Source organism: Myotis yumanensis, unplaced genomic scaffold (assembly GCF_028538775.1).
Source record: "Myotis yumanensis isolate MYYU_CA2020_CCGP unplaced genomic scaffold, mMyoYum1.0.hap1 SCAF_6, whole genome shotgun sequence".
NCBI lineage: Eukaryota > Metazoa > Chordata > Mammalia > Chiroptera > Vespertilionidae > Myotis > Myotis yumanensis.
Window position 1 is genome coordinate 8,705,424 of NW_027223757.1, and position 25,745 is coordinate 8,731,168.

Sequence of the window (25,745 nt, forward strand, 5' to 3'; positions counted from 1 at the left end):
ATGCTAAAGTCAATGGGAACAGAATTCACCTGCCAATTATCACCCCACAGATACCTTATGTAAAAGCATACCTTTACACTAAAGAGATGGGCAATAAACTTAGCGTCAGCAACAATGGAACATTCTAAATCATTTGCCCCCAACGTGATGCAATATTAAGCATACAACTTTACCACTGAAATAGTCTTGCCAAAAAGGTTTACTCTGCATCCAATCCAGACTCTAGCTACAACTTTAAGTGTATAGGGTATAGAAAAACAAGTTAAACAATATCATGAAGATACAGTCAGAGCACTTCTCCCCAACAAGTCAATGCTATTTAAAAAAAAAAAACTATAAAAGGCTAAAAATAACCAACAAATGCAATGAGTAAACCTAGACTGGATCCAAATGTGGGGACAAAAACAGCTATAAAAGACATTCTTATAGAGTGATGACAGCTGAATGTAGAATACTAGATGGTTATTGGTTATTGTTGTGTAACAAATGACCCCAAACTTAGGACTAAATACAAAAAATGTCTATCATCTCACAGTCCCCAGGGGTCAGGAGTGTGGGCATGACTCAGCTGGGTGTTTCTGATTGAAGGCTTCTCATGGGTTACAGTCAAGTTGTTGATCAGGGTGACAGTCATCTCAAGACTCTGCTGAAGGAGATTCACCTCCACGTTCACTCACATGGTTGCCAACAGGCCTCACTTGCTGGCCACACGGGCCTTACCACAGGCTGGCTGAGGGACCTCACCGCATGGCAGTTGGCTCCCATCAAAGCAATGACTCAAGAGAGATGAAAAGAGTGCATCTAAGATTGAAGTCAGTCTGTTTATAAGCCAACTCAAAAGTGACATCCTATCACTTCTGACATATTATAGTCACTGGAAGTGAGTCACTTAGTCCAGCCCACACACAAGGGGAGAGGAATTAAATTCCACATCTCAGGGGAGGAGGACAAAAAACTTGTGGGCTTGAAACCATCACAGATGATCTCATGGCTTTATTGTTAACTCTGAGATATAAAAATGGCATTGTGGTGATGTAGGGTAGTGTCCTTACTCGTACGATACATATGCTGAAATAGCTAGATACAATACATATAACGTCTGCAAACTATTTTCAAGTGGTTGTCCAAATGCGTGTGTGTGTGTGTGTGTGTGTGTGTGTGTGTGTGTAAAGTAATAAAACAAATATATCAAGATGCTAACAAGTGTTACATTTTGGTGGATGGGTGTTCACTGTATTCCTTCACTCTTTCTATATATTTTAAGTTTTTTTATGAGAAAATGTTGGAGTAGCCCAGCCGGCATGGCTCAGTGGTTGAGCATCGACCTATGAACTAGGAAGTCACGGTTTGATTCCTGATCAGGGCACATGCCCAGTTGCAGGCTCGATCCCCAGTGTGGGGCATGTAGGAGACAGCCAATCAATGACTCTCTCTCATCATTGATGTTTCTATCTCTCTCTCCCTCTCTATTCGTCTCTGAAATCAATAAAAATATATTTTTTTAAAGAGAAAAAGAAAATGTTGGAGTAATTTACTTGATCTTTTCAAATTAGCTAGAACCACAGCAAAGGATTGCTGTGGACTGAATTGTGTCTCCCCTAAATTCATATGTTGAGGCCCTCATGTCCATTGTGGTGGTGTTTGGAGATGGAACCCTTGAGAGGTAATTAGGTTTAGGTGACATCATGAGGGTGTTGTCCTCATGCTGGGATTGGTGCCCTTGTAAGAAGAGACATCAGACAGCTTTCTCCCTCTCTGCCACGTGAGGACATGGCGAGAAGGCAGCCATCTGCAAGCCAGGAAGACAACTCTCACCAGGACCCTTCATCTTGCTCTTCCAGCCTCCAGAACTGTGAGAAATAAATGTCCATTGCGTGCACCACACAGTCTGTGGTATCTGGTATGGCGCCCCAAGCTGACTAACACAAGGGCTTTGAAATGATTGAAGCTACTTGGTAACAATGACAAAACCTTTGCTCTTTTCAGCAAAGCTAATGTGTCAGGAGAAGAAATCCAGTGGTAAGAAGGGATTTGTGATGCAGGGGATTGGGAAGGGCGGGCATGGAAAGTATTATCATGACTGTGGATCGTTTCACATTCTAACCGCCCATCCCATCCAGTTTGGCAGTAATCACTGGAGGCATGGAAGGCCCACAAGGAGACCCCACAAGAATGGCTCCTTGTACTGCATCCCAGTCCAGAACCCCTTGAGCTTGTGGGAGACCACTGGACCTTGGCCCCTCACGGAGCCTCTCTTTCTCAGCATTAGTCATTATCTAATTCAAAATTCTGTCCCCTTTACTATTTAATCCTTTCCTCTAAATTTTAGTAACTGTACTCGCTCATTTTTGCTTTTGGAAATTGATCAGTACTTTTTTTTTCATTATTGTTGAAAGTATTACAGGTGACCCCTTTTTTCTCCCACTGACCCCTTGTAGCTCGCCCCCACCCCCCACCCCAGGCCTTCACCACCCTATTGTCTGTGTCCATGGGTTCTGCATATATGCATATAAGTTCTTAGCTTGATCTCTTCCGGCCCATCCACCCTCCTAAATCATTACTATTAATCCCAGAATTGGTTTCTTTGCCACAAAATTTTATAAAAATATAATTAAAGGTTTATATAGTGTTAAAAGATTTACAGTATTAATTCTCATGCTTAAACAGGTTCTAGCTATTTGATAAGATCAAGCAACTCACTATAAAAATAAAAGTTTAGAATTAAGAGTCCGTTTCCTTTGGCAACATGTCTCAAAATTATAATACCCATATTCTTTGACCCTGCAAGTCTGCTTCTAGGATTCTGTCTTACTGATATATTCTCGCACACAAGATACAAGATTATTGATAGCACCCTTGTTTATGATAGCATGTAGTGTATTACCATTTTTAAATAAAGAGGAAAACATAGTGTACAGAATATGCTGTCCTTGTTAAAAATAAATAAAAAGAGTAAGCATATGCATATATGGTCGTGGAATGGTTCTAGAAAGGTATATAAGAAGCTGTTAATAGAAGTTGCCTCTGAGGACAACTGGGTGGCTGGAGGCAGTGGGTAATAGTATATGGTGAAATATACTATCTCACCATATACTATTGTGTCCCTTTAGAATTGTATATCTTGTTCAAAAACATAAATTTTACAAAATGTAATCCTTATGCTTAAAGTCAGACATTCTCCACAAACCCTGTCCCTTTAAGTGTTTCATATTTCTTTTTGTCCTAGTTTTCTAGCTACGCCTCACATGGCCCCTCAGGGCCCCGAGTCCCATGCCGCCCAGCCTCCGACTCTCGCAGCCCCAGAGACTGGTCTGGACAGCAGGTGCGCTCACCTGTATCCAGTTTCCAATTTCTGCTCCCATATCAGAACATCCCACAGATGCACAGACACGCTTCCTGCTGTACCTGGTGCCGCCTGTCTCTCTCCTCGGCGCAGGAGGCGGCTCTCTTCTGCTCTCTGTTCACTTGGGAAACCAGCCTCATGATTGTCTCTCGGCTGGCTTTTGCCTCCATCTCATGGACATTCACGGTCTCTTCAAGAGTAACAAGTTGTCCTTTCAGAGACGTATTTTCCGTGCCCAGCTCCCTGAGCTGAAGAGAAAGCAATAGCAGCTGTCCCACAGGAATAACAAGTTCACACCACTTTCTCCAAGCCACCCGGTCCCTATCCCCTGACAACTGCACTGTTATATGCCAATTGTGGAAGCTCTCCCCTCCATCCACTCAAAGGTCACATGTGCAAAGGCTGCCTCTACACTCATGGGCGGACCCAGTGGCCAAGTTAAAATTAATCAAAAGGTAGGCCCAGGGTAACGGTGATGAGAGCTCAGCTAAAAGCTCCGGACAGGACAAGCACCCTGACGTCTAAGTAACTGGGGGAAGGTGATGATCTACAAGGTTACAGCAGCCAGGACCATGGGTGTGTGGAAGGGGCACCAGCAGCATGCAAGGCGCTGCCTGGCACAGGAGAGGGATGCAGAGAGAAAGCAGGACTTTTAAAAACAAATCCTTCAAATTGATGCAAGCATAGCAAAGTCCTGAACTGCGTGCTCCAACTGTGGCAATCACTGGGATTAGCAGGGCATTGCATTCTCTATGTTGTACATTTGCGTTAACTGGGAGCATCAGTAAGATTGCAAGATTTACAAAGATGGAACTCATCTTAACCTTATACTCGAGAAATATCCCCAAAATGACACACACTGTTTTTGCTGTTGGCGTGTGTTTCTGTCTTAACTCAAAACAAACAAACAAAATTTTCCTAAGACACACCATTAAAATGAATAACTCTTTGTATTTGACAATCTAAATATATTTTAGACAAACACAATCAATCCTTTCTGGAGAATAATTAATCTCCAAAAATGCTAGAAAGGATCTTGGAACTGAGCCTCAGAGAGGTGACATGGTTTGTCCCAGGTCACACACTCAATGCATGCTACATTTGGGCCATGTCCCATTCTCTCGTCACCCTCAGACTCAGCCACAGCTCTTCTTTTCACGGCACATGTCAAAATGACCCCTAAATGTCTTTTTCATATGCATACAAACACCTTTAGAATTAAATCTTCATCTGATATCTTTTCATTCTTCTTATCTGGATCTAAGCAGTCCCGAAGACGAGCTAGAAATTCCTCATGTTCCTTGCAATTCTTCAACATTTGATTCTTATTCTCCTCGTTTTCCTTTACACGCTTTCTATCAGGCAAATAACAAATAAGTCATCAAACAAAGTCCAGAACTTAAGTTCTTTATGGGAAATCATCACTTTCATCACAATAGTTCCCTAGACCCAGAGCACATTATTGCCATGCAAACCCTGTAAAGGAAGGAGAAAATGGAAGCAATTCTGGGGCATCTACACTCTGCAGAAATGTAGGAAATCTTCATGGCATCTTAGATCTAGTAACAGCAAGGGAGACAGACAGATTCTCTGTCAGCTGTCCCCAACCTTCTAGGATGTGCACAGGTGACAGGCCCAACCCCATGGTCTCTGTTGGGGCCTCAGGGGGAAGCAGGAGAGGGCTGCTACATTGGTTCTAGGGCACCAGGCTTATTTTAGAAGGGTTATTTCCAGCATTCCCTAGTTCATGGCCACGCATAACTATACCAAAAAGTACATCGGGCCCGGCTGACATGGCTCAGTGCTTGAGCGTCAACCTATGAACCAGGAGGTCCAGTTCAATTCCCAGTCAGGACACATGCCTGGGTTACGGGCTTGATCCCCAGTGTGGGGTGTGCAGGAGGCAGCTGATCAATGATTCTCTCTCATCATTAATGTTTCTCTCTCCTCTCTCCTTCTCCCTTCCTCTCTAAAATAAATAAAAATTTAAAAGTACATCAGAAGCAGAGGGTGCTCCCACCTCTGGAAAAGATCATTATTAATTCTCACATACCCAGAGTTTTTAAAGCATATTGGAAGGGGCCAGTCAAGGAAAATCAGTCAATTTATGCTCTGCTACAAATACTTGATTTCAAATCTCAGGTAGGTTTGCTGAGATAATACAGTCTATTTCTCATGCTTTAACTCTTAGAGACTAAGAGATCCTCCTCAAAAAATAGACATATTTTAAAGGCAAATTAGAAATCATTTCAGTAATTTGGTACCATTTTTTTACTACTCTAGATAATAAACATGATTATTGCTTTCCCTCTCTGCCATGTTGAGTGTTTACTGCATATTCTTTTCCCTCCATTCAAAGATTAACAAAGCATGTAATTGCATAGACTCAAAAGCATATCATATTCCTATTTAGAAAAATGTATAAAAATCAAAGACCAACATCAATATCTCTCTCGGTTCTTATTTTCAGCAAATGGAAGGTAATATATATCCAGTCTCCTGGATCATGAAAGGCACAATTAATACTATAGCTCTGACTGATTTATATAGACTATTCCACACATTAACCCTGAGATTTCAGTCTCACTTCTCTATTCCAAGGATTTCTAAAGTATTTCCACTTCTATGTGCATTTCACTTTTAGCCAGCAAAGTTGCAGGAGTCTATCCTAAGGACATAATCACAGAAATGTGGAATTATGAATGCCCATGAATACTCATTGCATGTCGGTTTTGAGTATCTATTAAAGGTGCTAAAGATACAGTAGTAAACAAAACAAATAAAGAAACTTTCCCTCATGAAGCTTATGTTCTAAATGGGAAGATGAACAATAAATAAAATATTAATGTGTGTAGAATGTATATTAGAAAAAGACTGAAGGGGAAAAAATTAAGCAGGAGAAGGTAAGATATATTTGGGGGGAGTGGGGTAACATTTTAGACCTGGTCACTCATGGAAGCCGTCACTGGGAAGGTGACCTTTTAAAAAAATGTTTTGTAAGAGTTTATTTGAGCCAAAACTGATGACAATGCCAGGAAGTAAGATTTCAAATGTGTCCTGAGAAGGTGACTTTTGAGGGAAGACCTAAAGTTGGCAGAGACAGCCAGATACTATCTGGGGGAAAGAGCTTTTCTAGGAAAGGGATCAGTAAGTGCAAAAGTCCTGAGGCAGGTTCACACCTGGTGTGTTCAAGGGTCAGCAAAGAAGCCAGACAGCTGGAATGGAAAGGATAGAGGAGAGAATGGAAGCAAAACAAGGTCAGGACGAGCCTAGTAGATCATAGAAAACACTGTCTCTCCCCTGGGTGAGAAGAGAAGTCATTGGAGAGCTCTGAGCAGAGGACTGACAGGATCTAATTTGTGTTTTTGCAGGATCACTCTGACTGCATGGGGCACAGGCAGAAGCAGGAAAACCACTTAGGAGGCTCCTGTAACAATCCAGGTGACAGGTGATATTTGCTTGGACCAGGTTCGTGGCAATGAGGGTGTCAGTTGGATGCTGTCTAAGATTAGATATATTTTGAAGGTAGAGATCGATTATGAGATTTACTGAAGGATCAGACACAGAATGTGGAAAAGAAAGAAGGCAAAGGATGATGTGAGATTTCTGACTTGATCAACTAGAAGAATGAACTTATCACTAAATGCGATGAGAAAATGTACAGGAGTATTCCGTGGAAACACCAGGAGCTCAGTGCTGGACACGTGAAGTCTGAGCTGCCTGTTGGATAGCCACGTGGAGATGTGTGGGTCTTGAATTCTGGGGAGAGATCCGGGCTAGATATAGAGATGTGGGAGTCACTAGCATTTACATCATTCTTAAAGTCATGAGACTAGAAGAGATTGCCAAGAGAGTGGACTTAGAAACATGAAGAGATTCCTGGACTGAGCCTGGGGCACTCCAATATTGTGAAGTCAAGGAGATGAGAAGGAAGGGGCAAAAACCATGACAGAGCAGGCAGAAGGGTCAGGGAGAGAGTGGGCATGTGTAGTCCTCAAAGCCAAAAGAAGACAGAGTTTCAGGGAGAAACCAATTGTGACTGAAGTACTGACAGGTCAAGTAAGATAAGGACTAAATCATTTCATTTGCAATGTGTGGTCATTGGTCAGCTTAGTGAGTGGATTCAGTGGGGGCAGATCCAAGAGAGGAGAGAGGAGAGAAGTTGGAAGTGAGTATATACAAACACTTTAATGAGTTTGCTCTACTAAGGCGAAGGAGAAAAAGGACTAGACCTGGAAGTGTTGGTTTTTTTGTCAGGATGGAATAATTCAAATAAATACCAAGTATTTTATTAGTAAAGTTATTACACATAGAATTTAAAAGCATATTTAGTTCTCAATTTTTTCTTGATTATCACCTTTCGCCAGAGCAAAGTGTATGGAGAACCTAGATTTCATGAGCTCTGCATAAACTGGCATAAACTGGCAATAAGACCGAATGAGGAGTGTTTGACTGCCAGGGTATTTTTGTACGTAGCTTCTGAATTAATGTCTCCCTCTGCACGACTCCACCACCTCCACCTGTGGTTAAACCTCTACTTAGAGGAAATCTCCAAATTGTATATAGAAGCATTCACAGCCCTACACATGTTGAGGACAATGCTGTTTGTTAAGACTCTTGGTGATATTTAGAAATGAACTTGGGGGAAATTTCAAGACTCCAAACATCTCTGAACCTGACGACAGTAATATTTTTTTTTTCCAAATTGAGTTTCCAGCCTAATTTGAGCTCTCCGAACATTCAAAGGCGCATCTTGCTATCAGAAGCTAGTATTTTAAACAAACTCAACTAAGAATATACTAAAGTACCCTTACTGTAATTCCTCGTCTAGTTCTACAACCTTCCTCTTTAGCTCCTGGTTGTCCTTGATTGCGGCATGGGCCGTGATTTCGGTCCTCATTTTGGAAGCGGACAGGGCTGCCGATTCATCTTCCAGCTCTTGGACCCTGTCTCTCAGCGAGCTGAGGAGAGAGGCCTTTCTGGCATTGTTCTCTTTGTAGTTCTCCATCTCGGCTTTCAGTTCCTGACAGGAAGCTTCTTTAGAAAGCATTTTGGACCGGAGGTCTCGAAGCTTAATATGAAAAAGAAATGAAAAGACCAAAAGGATTTCAATGGCATAAGTTTGAAGAAACCCCAAACCGTAATTGCAAATTGCGCTCTTTTATTCATGACCTCATCCACCTTCCCTTTTGTTTCTTCATATATGTATCTGTATTACCAGATGGGAACTTATGCCTTAATAATAGACTTCATGTTCTGTTTTATTGCTTTTTTTTTCAAAACCAATTGAGCAATGCCTTGTGGTAATTTAGTCTCACTCAAGAGACATGTGTGGTGTGTTCTGCAAAAGGCAATAAAACATTTTGCAATGGTAACCCATTTTCTTAAATGCATATTCCTGCTATGGCTGCTAAAATGAAACAAGGAGCCTACATGCTCTGCTATTAGTAATTTCATGGCCACAACCGCTTCCCTTACAGGATTTATACAAAGGAAACATTTTGACTTCTATGAAGCCTATGGCATCAAAATGCTGCACAATGTATGTGCCCTATTAAGTCATGCTATCAGGCCCACCCTATAAGATACCATTATGAATGCATGTACTTCTTTGGAACTGTGAGCATGCGTCATACATGTATATTCTCATTCTTCCTCTCTCTCTCTCTCTCTCTCTCTCCCTCTCTCTCTCTCTCTCTCTCTCTCTCTCATCTCCCAAATACATTATCAACTCGTGTTTTAGTAAGGTCCTGGCAGCCCGGTGAAACCGATAGTTACCTCACAGACATGCCCAGGCTCCTCAAGCTCAAGGCCACCAGGCTGTGAGCAGAATGGGTCTAAAGAGACTCCCTCAGAAATTCCACAATAGACCTGATCCAGCCCAGAGGGGAGAGGGACTCCAGTCCTCTTGCTAGAATTTCCCCCGAAATCAGAACTGTCACAAGAAAGGGCTTGAGAATTCCCTCCTGTGGATTCCAGCCTGCAAGCAATCCACCTTAAAAGGACATAGTCCAGAAGAAGCTGACGGCCCTCCAAAGCCCAGGCAGCTACAACCCAGAGAGCTCAGGGGCGCCCAGGTCTCTCAAGGAGGCGGGGCTTCTCTGAGATGGAGAAGGCAGCTGAGCAGCATGACGCATGCATAACCTTTTAGGAATCCTCCCCAACTGGGAGGTGGGCACACAGGAAGAGAATCAGTGTCAGCTTTGCCGAAAGGTTTAAGTCTGTGGCCTGCTGTTCTGTTTGTAATCGCCTCTCTGCTCTGCCTTACTCTACCAGAAGCTGAGAGTCCCGTTTCTGAGTTAGGAAGATACATAATCCTACCTCGGACTGAGCACATTCAAATTTGACCAAAGTGGCTGCAAGTTCACTTCGGGCGTTTTCGGCCACATTCCGATAGTGGTTTAATTGCTCCCGAGTGGCTGGGGCTTCCAGGAGATGGTCGTAAATTTCCTGATAGGGTTCCCCAAAAGACAAAATAGAAAGGAGAGTGACAACAACCTTTCTGTGCAGCTGTGCGGAGCAAGATTAAACACAGACGCGGCTTCGGCTGTCCACGTGTCCAAATGCTGCCTAGAGACGTGCTTTGTTACCATCATTTCATGCTCACTCCCAAAATGCTAAGGGAGGCAGGAGGCCGCCCAGGAAAGGCGGATGTGCTCCCCCAGGAAGGCATTAAGAATTGGCCTGTGTCCCTTTAGAGGCTTCCTTCCCACCCCCACCCCCCACCCCAGCCCAAATGCTATTCGGCCTCGGACCAGAACCTATAGACAACAAAGAACAGTCAAAGAGACACCATGGCCATGGCCTGGAACTAGGAGGCAGTTTCCATGGTAATTATTCACTGTGCTCTTTGTTCTCAATCTCAGAGCTTCTCTCCAGATCATGAAGGTGACTTGGGTCACCTGAGGAGTCCTCGCCCATCAAGAAAGGAACTGCCCACAGTTGATGGGGGCCAGTGCAGAAATACAGACCCCAACTTGGCCAAACTGCCCCAATTTTTCAAGACAGGTCATATATCCAGGCTTTTCGAAGTAAAAAATCTGCAGTTTTTGCAGCTTGGCAACTAATTTTAATGTTTAAAAAAGAAACACCGTGTGACCCAAATAAACACATCTGCAGAGCAGATCTGATGGGTTTGGTCTGTGTGTCACTCACACCATAACACCTGCTTCCTTCAGCTTGAGCCGACACTTACACCACCTCCATGGAGTTTCCAGGGCCTGTGGTCTTTTGGAAAGACATACAAGAAAGCCACTCGTTTTGAAGGAATATGAAAGAGGTCACATAAAGGAGGATTTCCTGGAATTATCTAAGTGGCCCCAGGGGACACACCAGTAAAACCTGTTTATGACTGCCCAGCCACTCAACTGCCAAAGACTACTGTTTGGAAATACTCATGAATGCAAAAGTCATTCTAAAGCCCTTAACTTTCCAACGAGCGTTGTCATGGCCCGTGTGTTTCAGGCCACCAAATGCCAAACAAAACCTTCAGTGCACTTAGGAACAGCCAGTGTTTGCCAATCACAACATATCCAAGAAGATGGTAGGTATGTACTCCTGGGGAGAAGACATAAAACTTTTAACTGCATCTAATAAGAGAACCACATCCTGTTCAGCCTCACTCAGCTTTCAGAAGGAACTTCTCCGCCCTAACCACCACAGCAATATTTTCTGAAATCTGCCATGGGTAGTAAGGACCTGGGTCACTGAGGAGAAGCTGGAACTATAATATGCTTGGCACACAATTTATAAAATTCATTAAGAAAATAAGTTCAGCCTCACCAGTGTGGCTCGGCGGTTGAGTGTCGACCCAGGAACCAAGAGGTCGCCAGTTCAATTCAGTCGGGGGCACATGCCCACAACTTCGGGCTTGATCCCCAGTAGGGGGTGTGCAAGAGGCAGCTGATCAATGATGTTCCTCTTTCATCAATGTTTCTCCTCTCTCTCCCTCTCCCTTTCTGTCTCTCTAAAAATCAATAAAAACGTATTTTAAAAAACAACAGAAAGAAAGTAAGTTCTTCAATAGCGATGATTATTTCTTCCAGTGACTAGTATCATTTTTCAGGCAATGGAATAGTATACCAAAATTTTACATTTCCTTCTTATGAAAATATATTGTGTCCATTGAACATAATATTGAGAGCCACAGAAGACAGTTCAGACATGGCCCTTCATTGTAGGAGGTTACAATCTAATGCAGACACTACCAGAAGCATTAACATCTTCAAATGTCCATTGGTGAAAGAAACTACACATGGAGATGTCACTGCTGCTGATACTGGGTCAGGACCTAAATTAAGAAGACTAGATGAATGGGTTTAGAAGACCATGGCCACGTCAATGACCAGCAGACTGGAGAGTATCTATCAATAAATATTTACTGAAGGCCTACTCTGGGTCAGGCACCGAGCTTCCTGTCTCATAAGAAAAACATCATTCCTCACACAACCACATTACTGACTGAATAATTACAAACTGAAATGAATGCAAGGAAGGAAAGCATGAAGCAGATAACAAAGGACAGTGGCTTAAGGCTCAGGAAGTAGAAAGGAAAGATTTCCCTAAAACAGCGAGGATTAGGTAGGAATTAAAAAGGCAAAGTGTACTGAAGCAGGAGCAACACACATCATCCCAACAGCAAAAAGTACAAGCAGCGGTCCTGTGGCAGACGTATACCCTGTGTCACTCTCAAGGGTCTGAGAGAAGGCAGTGAGGTTGAAGGACAAAAACAGATAAAGGACAGTGGGGGCAGGGCTGCTAAGGCTGCTGGGAGCTCATTCATCCATTGTAGGACACGATAGGGCTTCTTTTTCAGAATATTCTGGCTACTCCTACTTGTGCATTTTACCATGTGAAATTCAGAGTCAGCTTGTCAAATTCCCAAAAACCCTGTTCGTTTTTTTATTGGGACTGTGTTAATTTTATAAATAAATTTAAGGAAAATTGACATCTTTTAAATGTTGAGTATTCTAAATAAAATCATTTTTTCCATTTGTTCACGATTTATATGTCCCTTAGCTATGATGATTAATTTTATGTGTATACTTGACTGAGTCACAGGGTATCCAGATACTTGGTTAAACATGATTCTGGGTGTGTCTGTGAGGGTGTTTCTGGATGAGACTGACATTTGCAATGGTTGACTGAGTAAAACAGATTGCCCTTCCCACAGGGGGTGGGCCTCATCCAACCCACTGAAGGTTGCATAGGACAAAAAGGCTGAGCAAGAGAATTCACTCTCTCTTTCTGACGTTAGACTCAGACTCAGGGTGGAACTTACCCATCGGCTCCCCCAAGTCTCCAGCCCACCAAAGGCAGATCTTAGGACTTCACAGCTTCCATTATTGCAGGAGCCAATTCCTTATCCTAAATCTCTTTCTTTAAAAAGCTGAAAGAACACAGGAGTGTATTTATTCACGGCTGAGCTTTTCCTCGTAGCCCTTCCTTTCTACCCCATACAGGCTCACGGAGTCTTCTTCGTGGCTGTCTTCCAGACAGTCTTCAATTTGGCTTGGACTTCTTGGACCTGAGTTAAGAGCTTTGTGGCGCTGGTGACCCTTTGTTTTCTGGGTCTGTTATGGATTTCTGTGACATAGCACTGTGCTCAGAGCACACCATCAGCATTCAGGAATGACAGTCACTGCTGTACACCAGTGTGGCTGCCCACCGTCCGTGCAGAGCTGGGCCCACCCAGACGGGAAAGTGCCCTTAGGTACCAGCCATTGTGTATTTGCACCGTCATCCTTCCTATGTTATTCCTACTTCAGGAAATTTATTGAGGCTTCTATGAATGCTCAATTTTATGAGTGCCCCAGGGGCACTGAAATGGAAGGTGTAGTCTCTGTCTTCCGGGCTGAGGTCAAGTCTCCTATCCTATATAATAAAAGGCTAATATGCAAATTGACTGAGCAGTGGAATGACTGGTTGCTATGATGCGCACTGACCACCAAGGGGCAGACACTCAATGCAGGAGCTGCCCCATGGTGGTCAGTGAGCTCCCACAGGGGAAGCGCCGCTCAGCCAGAAGCCGGGATCATGGCTGGAGAGCGCAGTAGTGGTGGCAGGAACCTCTCCTGCCTCTGTGCTTAAGGATGTCCGACTGCCGGCTTAGGCCTGCTCCCTGCAGGGAATGGGCCTAAGCCATCAGTCAGATATCTCCCGAGGCTCCTGGACTGCCAGAGGATGAAGGCCGGGCTGAGGGAACCCCTGAGTGCACGAATTTTGTGCACCAGGCCTCTAGTTACTACATAATTCTCTATCACCTTATAGCAGTTGTATTCTTGCCTCAGACATGCTGGTGCTGTTTCACTTGGTGCAGTTCAGAACTTCCACATCTTCCTTGTGAATTGTACCATGCAGCATCAGAACATGCCTTTATTTGTCTCGCTTCATCCTTTCTGCTCAGAGTTCAACCTTTTCTGATATTGAGATCATGATCCCTGGTTTCTTTTTGGTTGCATCTGACTATGTATACCTTTGTTCCATCTTCTTATTTTCTTTTTTTAAGTATGTTTGTTAAATTGATTTTTCAAATACAGAGGGAGGGAGAGGGAGAGAGAGACAAACATCGATGAGAGAGAACATCAATTGGCTGCCTCCTGCACACCCGCTACTGGGGATCGAGCCAGCAACCTGGGCATGTGCCCTGACTGGGATTTGAACTGGTGATCTCTTGGTGCATGGGATGATGCTCAACTACTGAGCCATACTGGCCAACCCCATCTTTTTATTTTCAACTTTTCCATATCACTTTGTTTCAGGAGTCTCATCTATATATATAAAAGCGTAATATGCAAAGTGTCCCCTCAGGAGTTCGACGACCAGGAGTTCAATCGCTCACTATGACATGCGCTGACCACGAGGAGGCAGCGGGGAACGAAGGAAGGCCCCGGCTGGCAGCCAGTAGCCGCTAGGGACCCTACCCATGCACGAATTTCGTGCACTGGGTCTCTAGTATATAAATAAAGTTGGGTTTGGCTTTGCGGTCCATTCTAAATTTCTTTTTCCCTTACTGGATGACTTTACTACAATTACATTTGCTAATATGACAGATAATCTTGGTCTTAGTTCTGCTGCATTGTTTCATGTTATGCTTCTTTACTGCTCTTTCAAAATCTTTCACTACGGTGTCTGTTTGCTCTGCTATGTTTTGTGTTTCATCTGATAATTAGGAAGGTCTGTATTTTTCTTCTAGTTTCAACTTTATAACTATAACTTTAAATAATACCTTTTGGATACATTTCATCCCTCTATTTCTTTAGATAATATCCACTAATTCACTACAATGGCATATCTCCTCTTCCTTATCCCTTTTATGCCCCGCTTCCAACTTCTAATTTTTTATCTTCATACTTTCATTTTCAGTACTTCCCTTGCAACTGTAGCTGTAAATTATTAGATGAGAAAAATAAAAATGCTTATGCTACCTCTCACCTTCCTTCCTCTTATGCTAGTAGTTTTCTCTTCAGGGGGCTCTAAATACACAGATGCTTAATCTCTTTTGCATGTATTCCATTTCGTTTGTTTTCTGCCTATTCCTTTTTCATTATTTATTGTCCTGTCATTTTTCTCCTTCTCATTTCTTCTCTATGCCTGCCTATCTGCCTGTGTACCTTACAATCCTGCTATTATTTCTGTGATAGTTTCACTGTTTTTGTCTCTTTCTTTACTGAGCTCTGCCAGATCACATTTCATCTCCTTTTCTTGCCTTGCCATGTCTTCCTTGAGGTCCTAGGTCTCTGCCATCTGAACATGCTTCAGATAAGCATTGATTTCTTTCAATTATTTTATTCACAATGAAATGTTCGGTCACCATTTCTTCTTGCATCATAGCAACGGTTTCTGGCAGATATTCTTCACCTGTCGTATTTGTCCTGTTCCTTACCCCCCCATCCCTTTCTTGTTGGTGGTGTTTTTGCTACTGCTGCTGTCATAGCCTCAAATACTAGGAATTCCTGTGCTGTTTCCTTCAGATTGCTGAGCAGGTGAGTTTTTGCTGCACCAGCTGTGGAAAAGGTGTGTGTGCAAACAGGGATGAGAAAGTAGGGTCATTTGTGTTCCAACCAAGCAGAAGTTTCCCTAAGACACGGGGCTTTGTAACTTTATTTGACCCATATGTCATTCCAGCCCATGGAGAGAAGCGACTGGAGGGTTTATCGCAATGCAGACCTTCCATGAACCCACTGCCCCGGAGCGACCTACCAATCTGGCTTGCGGAGTGATTGTTATTTCACTCTCCTGCTCCTGCTTTTTTGGAACCGGGGAGGTGCAGGAAAGCTCCCACCGCCAGTCCACACCCCTCCATCTTCTCTTACAAACATGCGATTTCTGTTGGGCTTCCCTGGGTTTGCCACTGTCACTGGGAAAAGGAGCTTCCCCGGCTTCTTCCACTCTCTGCAGCTGGGGAGCCCCGGCATGCACGCAGCCTCTGCTGCTTTGGGAAGAATTTACACTTATTTTGTGACTTAGGATTTCAGCCATCTCTTGGTTACATCAAAAAATGGAGTTTGGCCCTAACCGCTTTGGATCAGTGGATAGATCGTTGGCCTGCGGACTGAAAGGTCCCAGGTTTGATTCCAGTCAAGGGCATGTACCTTGGTTGTGGGCAACATCCCCAGTGCGGGGTGTGCAGGAGGCAGCTGATCGATGTTTCTTTCTCTCTCGTGGATGTTTCTAGCTCTCTATAAAAAATCAATAAAATATATATATTTTTAAAAATGGAGTTTGTTTCTCATTTTCTTTGTTGCTTGTAGCTAGTTTCCAAGAACAGAAGGGAGAAGTGCTAACTCTCTGTTGCCATTTTAAACTAGAAGCAATGAGATAGATTTTTATTTTTAACTAAATGGCCCTTTGGTGGCTGAGAGGCATTTAAAATGCCCTTTTTAAAAAAATCTCATTTTGAAAACTATCTAATTAAAACAATGTGATGCTCAGCAGGAAATTAACAAGATGATCAATAGACCCTCAGGAAGAGTCCTTGGTCTCTATTCCCCGGCAGAATTTAGTGGATAAAAACAGGTGCATCAGAAAGTAGGGAAAGAAGATATTGGTCAATAAATAGTGAAGTTAATTTCTAAAGAAAAAAGAAAGATTAGAGCTGCATTACCCACTATAAACCAAAATAAATTTTAGACTTAAAATACTGACTATAAAAATGCAGCCTTGGCCGGTTTTCTCCATGGTTAGAGCCTCAGCCTCCAGACTGAAGGATCCCAGGTTCAGTTCTGATCCAGGGTGCGTACTACGGTTGCAGGCTCCATCCAGCGCCCATGCAGGAGACAACTAATCAATGTGTCTCTCTCATACCAATGTTTCTCTCTGTGTGTCTCTCCCATTCCCTTACTTTCCCCAAAAAAAACAAACAAAAAAACAATGAAAAATCCTCCGGTGAGGATTAACAAAATTAATTAGTTAATTGGTTAACTAATAATAGAAGTTTCTTTTAAAATGCAATAATAGAAAGTACTATAAATTCATAGTTATCTTGTCTCAAAAGGATTTTCTAAGCAGAGAAACAATAGAAAAATGTCCAAAAAATCACAGAAGACAACAAAAATGTAAAACCTATATATTAGAAATGTGTAAACAGAAATTAAAGTGAAAGATCAAACTGGAAAAACATTGGCAAAAGTAATATAGTCAAAACCTTAATATACAAAGAATCTACTCAAACCAATAACAAACCATGCCCGAAAAGAAAATTTATACAGAAAAACTAACAATTATTGGCAGTACTATAAACGGCTAATACAGTGAAAAGTATCCTACCTCACTGGTCATCAATTAAATACAAATTATAATATCAGTGCAATAGTATTTCTGATCTTTAAACTTAGCAACATTTGAGGTATACTTAATAATCAAGTGTATTAAGAGAGAGTTCTATGAGAAAGACATGTTAACACAGTGCTCATAGAAAGGAACATGGTACAAAATTTCTAGAAAGGAATTTGGTAGTATGGATTAATAGACTTTAAAAGTTAACACTATTTGTCCTACTTATAAACTTATCTAAGGAAATGAAAACATACCCAATGATTAAATACAAAAATATTCAGAAAGGCATTCTTTAGCAAAATTTTCCCCCAAAATCTGCAATAGCAAAAACTTAGGAACAATTAGGCTCAACAACAAAAATCTGAACCCAGAGGTCACAGTGTGAATATGCCCAGGTTGCAGGCTCCATCAATCCCCAGTGTGGGGCGTGCAGGAGACAGCCAATCAATAATTCTCTATCATTGTTGTTTCTATCTTTCTCTCCCTCTCCCTTCCTCTCTGAAATCAATAAAAATATTTTTAAAGTATATATTTAGCATTAACTGTAAAATTAAATATCATTTAAAATAAAAAATACCGCCCTGACCGGTTTGGCTCAGTGGATAGAGCGTTGGCCTGCGGACTGAAGGGTTCCGGGTTCGATTCCAGTCAAGGGCATATACCTTGGTTGCAGGCACATCCCCAGTAGGGAATGTGCAGGAAGCAGCTGAATCGATATTTCTCTCTCATTGATGTTTCTAACTCTCTATTCCTCTCCTTCTCCCTTCCTCTCTGTAAAAAAATCAATAAAATATATTTTAAAAAATAAAATAAAAAATACTGGAAAGAGAATGTTAACTGTATTATCTTTTAGTTATAGGACTAGATTTTATTTTCTTCTTTATTATGTGTTTCTATATTTTCCAAACCCTTTACAATGACCATGTATTACTTTCATATTCAGAAGAATAAACATTATCCCCTTAAATTAAAGAAGAGTAGCAAGTACAAGGTTAAAATGTACAAAAAATGACAAATTCTGCTATGCAATGTCTTTATGAAGAACATGTGGACAAAGAAACAGCCCAGGTAGCACAGAGGACTTGAACGCATGTGAGCACAGACACATCCGGTTCTCTTAATCAAGCCTCCTGAAATTTGTAATATCTTTTGAAAATTCTTCAACTTTTTCTATAAGTAATAAACAATCTTCACTTTTTAAAAAAACTAATTTTACCCTTTTCAAAGTGGCACGATTAAAAACTCATCCATTTGTCCTCACATGAGCACAATCTAAGTTATTAGGTATCTTTCAGCTAACCCATAAAGCAATTTTATGTTAATTTTAGAAAGCCAGCTACACATGATTTGATTCTGCTGCTGATATTATTATGATAATGATGGAAATTGTCTCACTGGGTGGCTCATAGTCTTTTCAGAATAAAGGACGGCTTCAAAGCTCAATGGCAGAAAGAAGAGATAAGCGTATTCATAATTTAGTACACAATGTGCCCAATTATCTGACCTAGGGACAATGTCTTGGGGCCAGTCTTGCTACTACGGTATTTGGTTGTCTTATTATCCCAGGGACAAAAAAAAAGAAGAAGAAAATGACTGCCTACCTCTGGCACACAAAATCTCCTAAGTCCACTCCTATCTTTCTATCCTATAAGCACTTTGCCTTTGTTCCAGCCTTTTTCCATACTGCAGTGCACAATTGTATGACCAAGGCTCTCCCATTATGGAATCTCTCCCCACCCGCCCACCCCCCCCCGCCCCCCCCCCCGTCTCCCCCGCCTCCCTCCTCCACCCCCTTTTCCTTCTCTGCCTAGTCTTCCCCCTTCCCCATCCTCCCCTCCTCTCTCTTCCTCTCCCTCTCCTTCCCTTCCTCCTTCTTCAGGCTTCCTGTGCTGCCCCAGTAAGCAATCCCTTCTAAGAACCTCCTCCCTGGCCTCCAACTTCTTTCCACCAAGCAAAGTTTCTCCCATAATTTGCAGTGCATAAATCAACTCCTGAACAATGTACTGCTCCGACCTCATCCTGTTCCAGCCCATTTTGACTACTCATCAGTTCTCCTGCTTTGAAGGACTTTCCTGGCCCCTCCTGCTTTTTTCCCTGATATCTGCATTTGTTTCAGCGGCTCCCTAATGCCTGCAGGGAATGTGTGATGGGTTGTGGGATCCAGAAAATTAATCTAAGCATCTACATCTTAGCAGTTGTGGGGAAAGGTTTGGAAGAAGACATTTCAGCATAAAATCAAGTTTTGTTGGAAAGCTGGTCTATTATTTTTACACTATTTTCCCAGTCCTTTTGTCTTGGGTATTACTCTTATTCACCTAAAAACCCTTCTGATTCAATATCTCTATTGGAAAAAAAATACAGCATTCCAAAAGATTCTTAATATAATTGCTCTACTAAAAGAAATTAAGGGTTCTTTTCATTGGGTGGGGAGGAATTAACAATCCTATGAGTAGAGATGGTTTTTATCTCCTCAACTAAAAAATGAGACCAGTTAGGCCTAAATAAGATTACATTACCAGCCCTAACCGGTTTGGCTCAGTGGATAGAGTGTCAGCCTGTGGACTGAAGGGTCCTAGGTTCGATTCCGGTCAAGGGCATGTACCTTGGTTGCGGGCACATCCCCAGTGGGGGATGTGCAGGAGGTAGCTGGTCAATGTTCCTCTCATCGATGTTTCAAACACTCTATCCCTCTCCCTTTCCCTTCCTCTCTATAAAAAATCAATAAAATATATTTTTTAAAAATTACATTACCAAATATCAAACAACTAGTAGTGGGTCTGAAAACAACAATTGCTTTTCTATGCTGTATCAGTTTAAAGTAAGCTTAAGTGTGTTTAAAGAATGGGTATGTACTATGTACCTCCACTGCCACGGGCACTTGGGCATATACCCTATGACCCCCAATTCCACTCCTAATTCTGCATGATGTTCATGACTGTTAGTGTCCATTGGTTGTTCAACTATTGAATATCCACACAGTCCCATCCATAAGAGAGGAATCTAGAAAGTATGTAAAGGAACTGAACTGTTTGAAGCAACATGGATAGATCTCATAAATATACTATTTTTTTAAATAAAGTAAATTACAGAACAAAACTAACAGCATGATACCATTTATGTTCTTAAAATACATGTTAAACAAAATAATATATTTTCTATAGGCATAAGTATGAACACAAAAGGTATGTTTGTTATGTTTTGGGGGTTTTTTAAATATTTTTATTAACTTCAGAGAGAGGAAGGGAGAGGGAGAGAGATAGAAACATCAATGGTGAAAGAGAATCATTGATCGGCTGCCTTCTGCACACCCCCTACTGGGGATGTGCCCTTGACCGGAACTGAACCTGGGACCCTTCAGTCCTCAGGCCAATGTTCTATCTCTGAGCCAAATCAGCGAGGGCCAAAAAGTAAGTTTAATGGTCTGAAGGATATCTGCCAAACTTCATTGCCTCTGAAGTGACTATTCTTAATATTAAAATTAATTTTTAATTAATTAAGCAAAAGACAACTGAAAGCATGTTTGAAGAGTCCAATTACTAGATTCTCCATTTCCATTTCCTAGTGTGCCACCTTAAGAAACTGAATTCCATGTTTTCTAATTCCTTCCTAGCTGCAGAGGCGGCAGGAAACCCTGAACTTGAACCTCAGCATCACAAGGGAGGCAGAAGCAGAAAGAATCCGAGTTTCAGCAATACTTGGAATGTGTTTTTTGTGCAACTACAACGTTTTGACTACGTTTGGGACAGAAAGTTCACCATTAAAATAAAAGGAATATAAATAATATTATAGCCAAAATAGTAAGAATCTTCAAAAATTAAAACAATTCAATGATTTTTTAATGTCTTTATTAACTGTGAAAAAGGATCTCCAATTATCCAAAGACAAGCCAGAGAGAGAGGAAAGGACCTAAGTAACTTCTGTGTTGCATTAAATCCCTGCTTTCTCTGCCAACGTGGCCCTTAGCTCTGCCCATAGAAAACTCAATAGAGCCCGGCTGGTGTGGCTCAGTGGTTGACAAGACCAGGAAGTCACGGTTTGATTCTCGGTCAGGGCACATGCCCGGGTTGCGGGCTCAACCCCCAGTGTGGGACATGCTGGAGGCAGCCGATCAATGATTCTCTCTCATCATTAATGTTTCTTTCTCTCCTTCTCCCTTTTTCTCTGAAATCAATAAAATATATTTTTAAAAAAGAAAACTCAATAGAAATGACACTGAGTCATCATATCTGGTAGCATGTCTTCCATTAGCAGGAAGGCCTGACATCCAGCCCACACACTGCTGATGCTACGCCTTCCCAGAGGCCCGTCTTAGAAAAAATGAGAAAACAGTAGGAAACGTTAGTAACGTGTAATCTGGAGGTTTCACTTTACAAAGAAGTCAAATAATTTGCAAACTCTTCTAAGAATACTTGCAAGAAGACAACAAAAATTAAGGTTTCTCCTTTGTGTCCAGAATAAATAGGATTAAAGGCAGATTTCAAACTTTAAACTGTAGTGCTTAGCAACTTTCATTACAGGAAAACAATAAGAATTCCCTCAGCTCGCTCAACAGGACAGACTCCAGTGGGCAGACTCCTGCTTACGACCCTTCCTTTTGAAGGACAGAACCCATAGCTCCTTCATCATCAGAGCTCACTCTCTCTTCCCCCATGACTTGCATCCCATTCTCATGAAGAACAAACACGGAGGGAGGCATCTGGGGAAGATCAGAGAAGGGTCAAAGGCCAACAAGAAAATCAGCTAAGCCAGTGTATACACCTCAGTGGTAACCCTCTCCCTCTTCTAGTTACAGTTTAAAAGTCTTCCCAATCCGCTTATCAGGGGAATCACTTTGTAAGTTATAGGAATGTCTAACCACTATGCCATATACCTGTTAACTAATGTAATTCTGAATGTCAACTGTAATTGAAAAACAAAAACCCTTTTTAATAAGTCTTCTAAATTCATTTTCCTCAGCCCAGTTTCCTTTAGAACCTGATCAATCAGGACTCCCACTGACCACCCAGCTAACTTTCAAATACCCTCTCAGAGCACAACACCAAACACAATGGTGAGGAACAAAGTCTATGGGTAATTAAGCATTTGATGTCTCACTCCGTCAGAAGACTGTGACGTTCACGACATCATACCTCACAGCCACTCTCAGGACCTCACGATGCAAATAACCATTTGTAGATGAATGGATGGATGGATGCGCTTTTGACTATTATCTTAGCCCTCCGTTTGATCCACTCCACGCTCGCATCCCATCCTCATCTGTCGTATCAAGTGCCATCAGTCCCTAGCGCTGGCTGATGTCTCCTGAGGCCCTCTACACTGTGATGTGTTGCCCACTGTGAAAGCCCACACGTTCTCCCACTCTGCCCCGTCTCAGCCTGCCCCTGTCCCGAAGCACTGACAAACCAGCAACCATGGATACATCCCATAACCATCAGTCCCCACAGGACAGAGTTGCCTTCCCTTTGCCTCTGTGGGAGTTCTGGAACATCCTTTCCAATAACTGAATAGCTTTTCCTCTACCATGGCAGGATCAGAAACTAAAGGTAAGTCCCCACGCCACCCTGCTAGGGTTCCCTTTAATCTTTACAGTCTACCAAAGATCTAGATTTCAGAGGATGACTTTAACGTCCATCCAGAGTTTAAGGTTTATTGCTTATCCTATGTCAAACCAAGAACAACAGGCCTAGACTATCTGGCTCGGTAGACAGAGCGTCAGCTTGTGGACCAAAGGGTCCCAGGTTCGATTCCGGTCAAGGGCACATATCTCGGTTGCAGGCTCCTCCCCGACTGGGCCCTGGTCCGGGCACATGCAGGAGGCAACCAATCGATGTGTTTCTCTCTATCTTTCCCTCTCTCTTCCATTCTCTCTAAAAGATCAATGGAATTATATCCTTGGGTGAGGATTAACCAAAAAATAAACAACTAAGTAAATAAATAAATGCACACATATATAAATAAATAAATGAAACAAGAACAACAAAAAGGAAGTAAACAAATGGCAGTAAAGAAAAAAAAAACTTAAGAGCTAAGAATAAGAAGCAGCAAGTGTCTGAGCTCTTGCTAGAGGCGGGCCGCAGTTTGACCTTCCAAGCAGATCAACATGGGTCACACAATCCACAGGGTAAAGCCAACTAACGTCTCAGTAACAGCACACCTACTCACTACAGGAAATCATGACAATATTTCAAAACCTGAGATGTAATCCAACGAGTAATGCTAAGTCCTTGTTCAGCAAAAACACTTCCGTAGCAAGATCAAAACCATGGAGTCCAAGCAGACATCTCCCCAGGATTCTGGCTTTTCTAGGATAATTTGGAAGTAGAGCACAGAAGGAATTGATGCCTGTTCATTGGCCGATCCTCTGAATATTATTTGACAACATTAACTAAGTTAATATCAGAAACACATTTCTGGGACCTCTGGTCCGGGTTTGAAGCCTGCATTCCTCATCATCTGGACCCAGCTTCCTGCTCAGACCAGTGAAATATGTCCTGTTAGGCAAGAGCAGCGACCTCATATATCTAACCAACTTACCAAGCTCTCAAATGTCATATATTCTAAGCTGATTTAATACTTTTAAAGCATTTCCACATCAGGATTGAAAATGGTTCTGCCAAAACTTCATCCAAAATTAAGTGTAGACTGATGCAACAGTGTGTGTTTAAAAAAGAAAAAAAAAGAAAAGAAAACATAATTGGGGCCACGCTATAACTTTGTATCCTATCTTCTTCACGAAATATGGATATGTTCCCACTAGTCTCTAAAACGTTAAGAGATGCACAATATTCCATTATAAAGCTGTAAATTAATCTGACCATTCTACCTTTGGACATTTAGTTCTTTTTCCAACTTGTCAGTATTATAAATGTGTTGAAATTTACAATTTTTTCTTTAGAATAAATTCCTGAAAGGGAGACAACTGGGTTAAAGTGACTTAAAATTTTTAAGGATCTTGGTACATATTACACATAAAGTAGCACCAAGTTACATCCCCACCAATGATTTATGACATTAAGGGTCATTGCTTCATCAGTCCCGTCTCAATATTTTCTATATAACCTGGAAGATGCCTTAATTTTAATATTTATCACATGAATAATAATATTAACATTAGTCATTTTTGAGGACTTGATATAACAGACACAACATAAGCACTTTACTAACGTTATTGCACTCAATCCTTAGATCAATTCTTGTGAAGGATGAGGAGGAGCTGGCCAAGGGCCCACAGGCAGGGAGCAACGGAAACCAACCTCAAACTCACAAGTTTAGCTGATCCCACGTCCATCCTTTTACCTTGAAGTCTGCAAATGTTTTTGTTTATGGAACCTTATGAGTATGGATTGGTGGGATAAACTCAATTATTATTTATGTATAATTGGTACACATGTACTACTGTATATATTAGGCACATTATCAAATATACCAAAAATATGAAGTAAGCTGAGATGAAGATAAATAAAAATTCAAGTGTTTCCTTCCTGAACCTCTCATTAATCATTGTGCATGCCCTCTGTAGCCACAAGCCCATTTTAGAAAGCACAGCCCTTCCCTTCCACACTAGATTATGTCTACCACCCATGTACGCTCCCTGAGGACAGGCTCTGTGTCTGTTTTTATTGGCACAGAGTAGGCACTCATGAAATACATGTTGGATATTAATAGATGAATGATTCAGCTACAAGGTTGTGGGTTTCAGGGCAAAACAGAGAATCAATTATATTTGTATCCCTAGCACCAAGCATTTGCCTACACATGATGAACATCCCTATCAATGTCTCCTCAATAGATACCCATCAATGTTTGTGAAACAAATTAATGAATGATGGATGGATGATAGATGGGTGGACACAGATGGATGAGTACATGAATGAACAGAATGCAAAGGCTTCTTCCCCTCTGGTCACAGTTTAGGGTTAGCATATCAAAGATAAAACACCTGGCTGAACTTACTTTATTATAATAACACCTTACTACTGCTAAACAAAGGCATGTTGGGACAAGTATAGGTGGAATTTCACTCCCCTCTTGTAAAAACAGAAAATAATGCATATTTTTAAAATTAGCCCTGGCTAGAAATCAACCTAGAACATACTGTAGATATGAGCTTTAGAAGATGCTGGAGAAGATGGGAGATAGTTGGCCCAGATACACTGGGGAGGCAAGGCCATGAATGATTCATCCACGTCTTGTTAGATAAGGAGAAAACTTTAACACATCTATCAAATATTTACCTTGAAGGGACCAAAATTAAAAGCCTTCATCCTCGTTAAAGGTCCCTTCCTATCTATTTGTATAGATTATTCTGTATCTTGCTATGAAAATATCTCGGCTAATAAGTTTGCAATTGTTTCTTTAACTCATCCTCTCTTTAGAAACTTCCTGTCCTTGTCATCCCTTGTCTAACAGCTAATCGTGTTCTCAAGGTTTACATGCCAGATGTATGTTATGGAAAATTACATTAATTCGCACTCTATAACCTCCATATCTTTCTTCTGTAACCTTGCTGATATATGTCACTTGAGTTTGCTTGTTGATCAGGCAACATTAAGATGTTTTGTCTTACCTCTTCCTTCAGTTGTGACTGCAGTAAATAATCTGTTTCTAAAATTAGCATAAATGTGGA

General features: G+C 41.7%; 1 protein-coding gene across 2 annotated transcripts in view; it reads right to left on the bottom strand.

Moving 5' to 3' along the window:
* The window catches only part of CCDC170 (coiled-coil domain containing 170), a 61,292-nt gene that overhangs the window by 28,973 nt on the left and 6,574 nt on the right, over nt 1-25,745 (bottom strand). For both annotated transcript variants that reach the window (XM_070417455.1, XM_070417454.1), the window contains exons 2-5: nt 9,665-9,793; nt 8,158-8,414; nt 4,554-4,698; nt 3,406-3,591 (exon numbers count right to left, since the gene is read on the bottom strand). In XM_070417455.1, the coding sequence (XP_070273556.1) occupies nt 3,406-3,591; nt 4,554-4,698; nt 8,158-8,414; nt 9,665-9,793 (717 nt within the window). The remainder of the gene's footprint in view (nt 1-3,405; nt 3,592-4,553; nt 4,699-8,157; nt 8,415-9,664; nt 9,794-25,745) is intronic.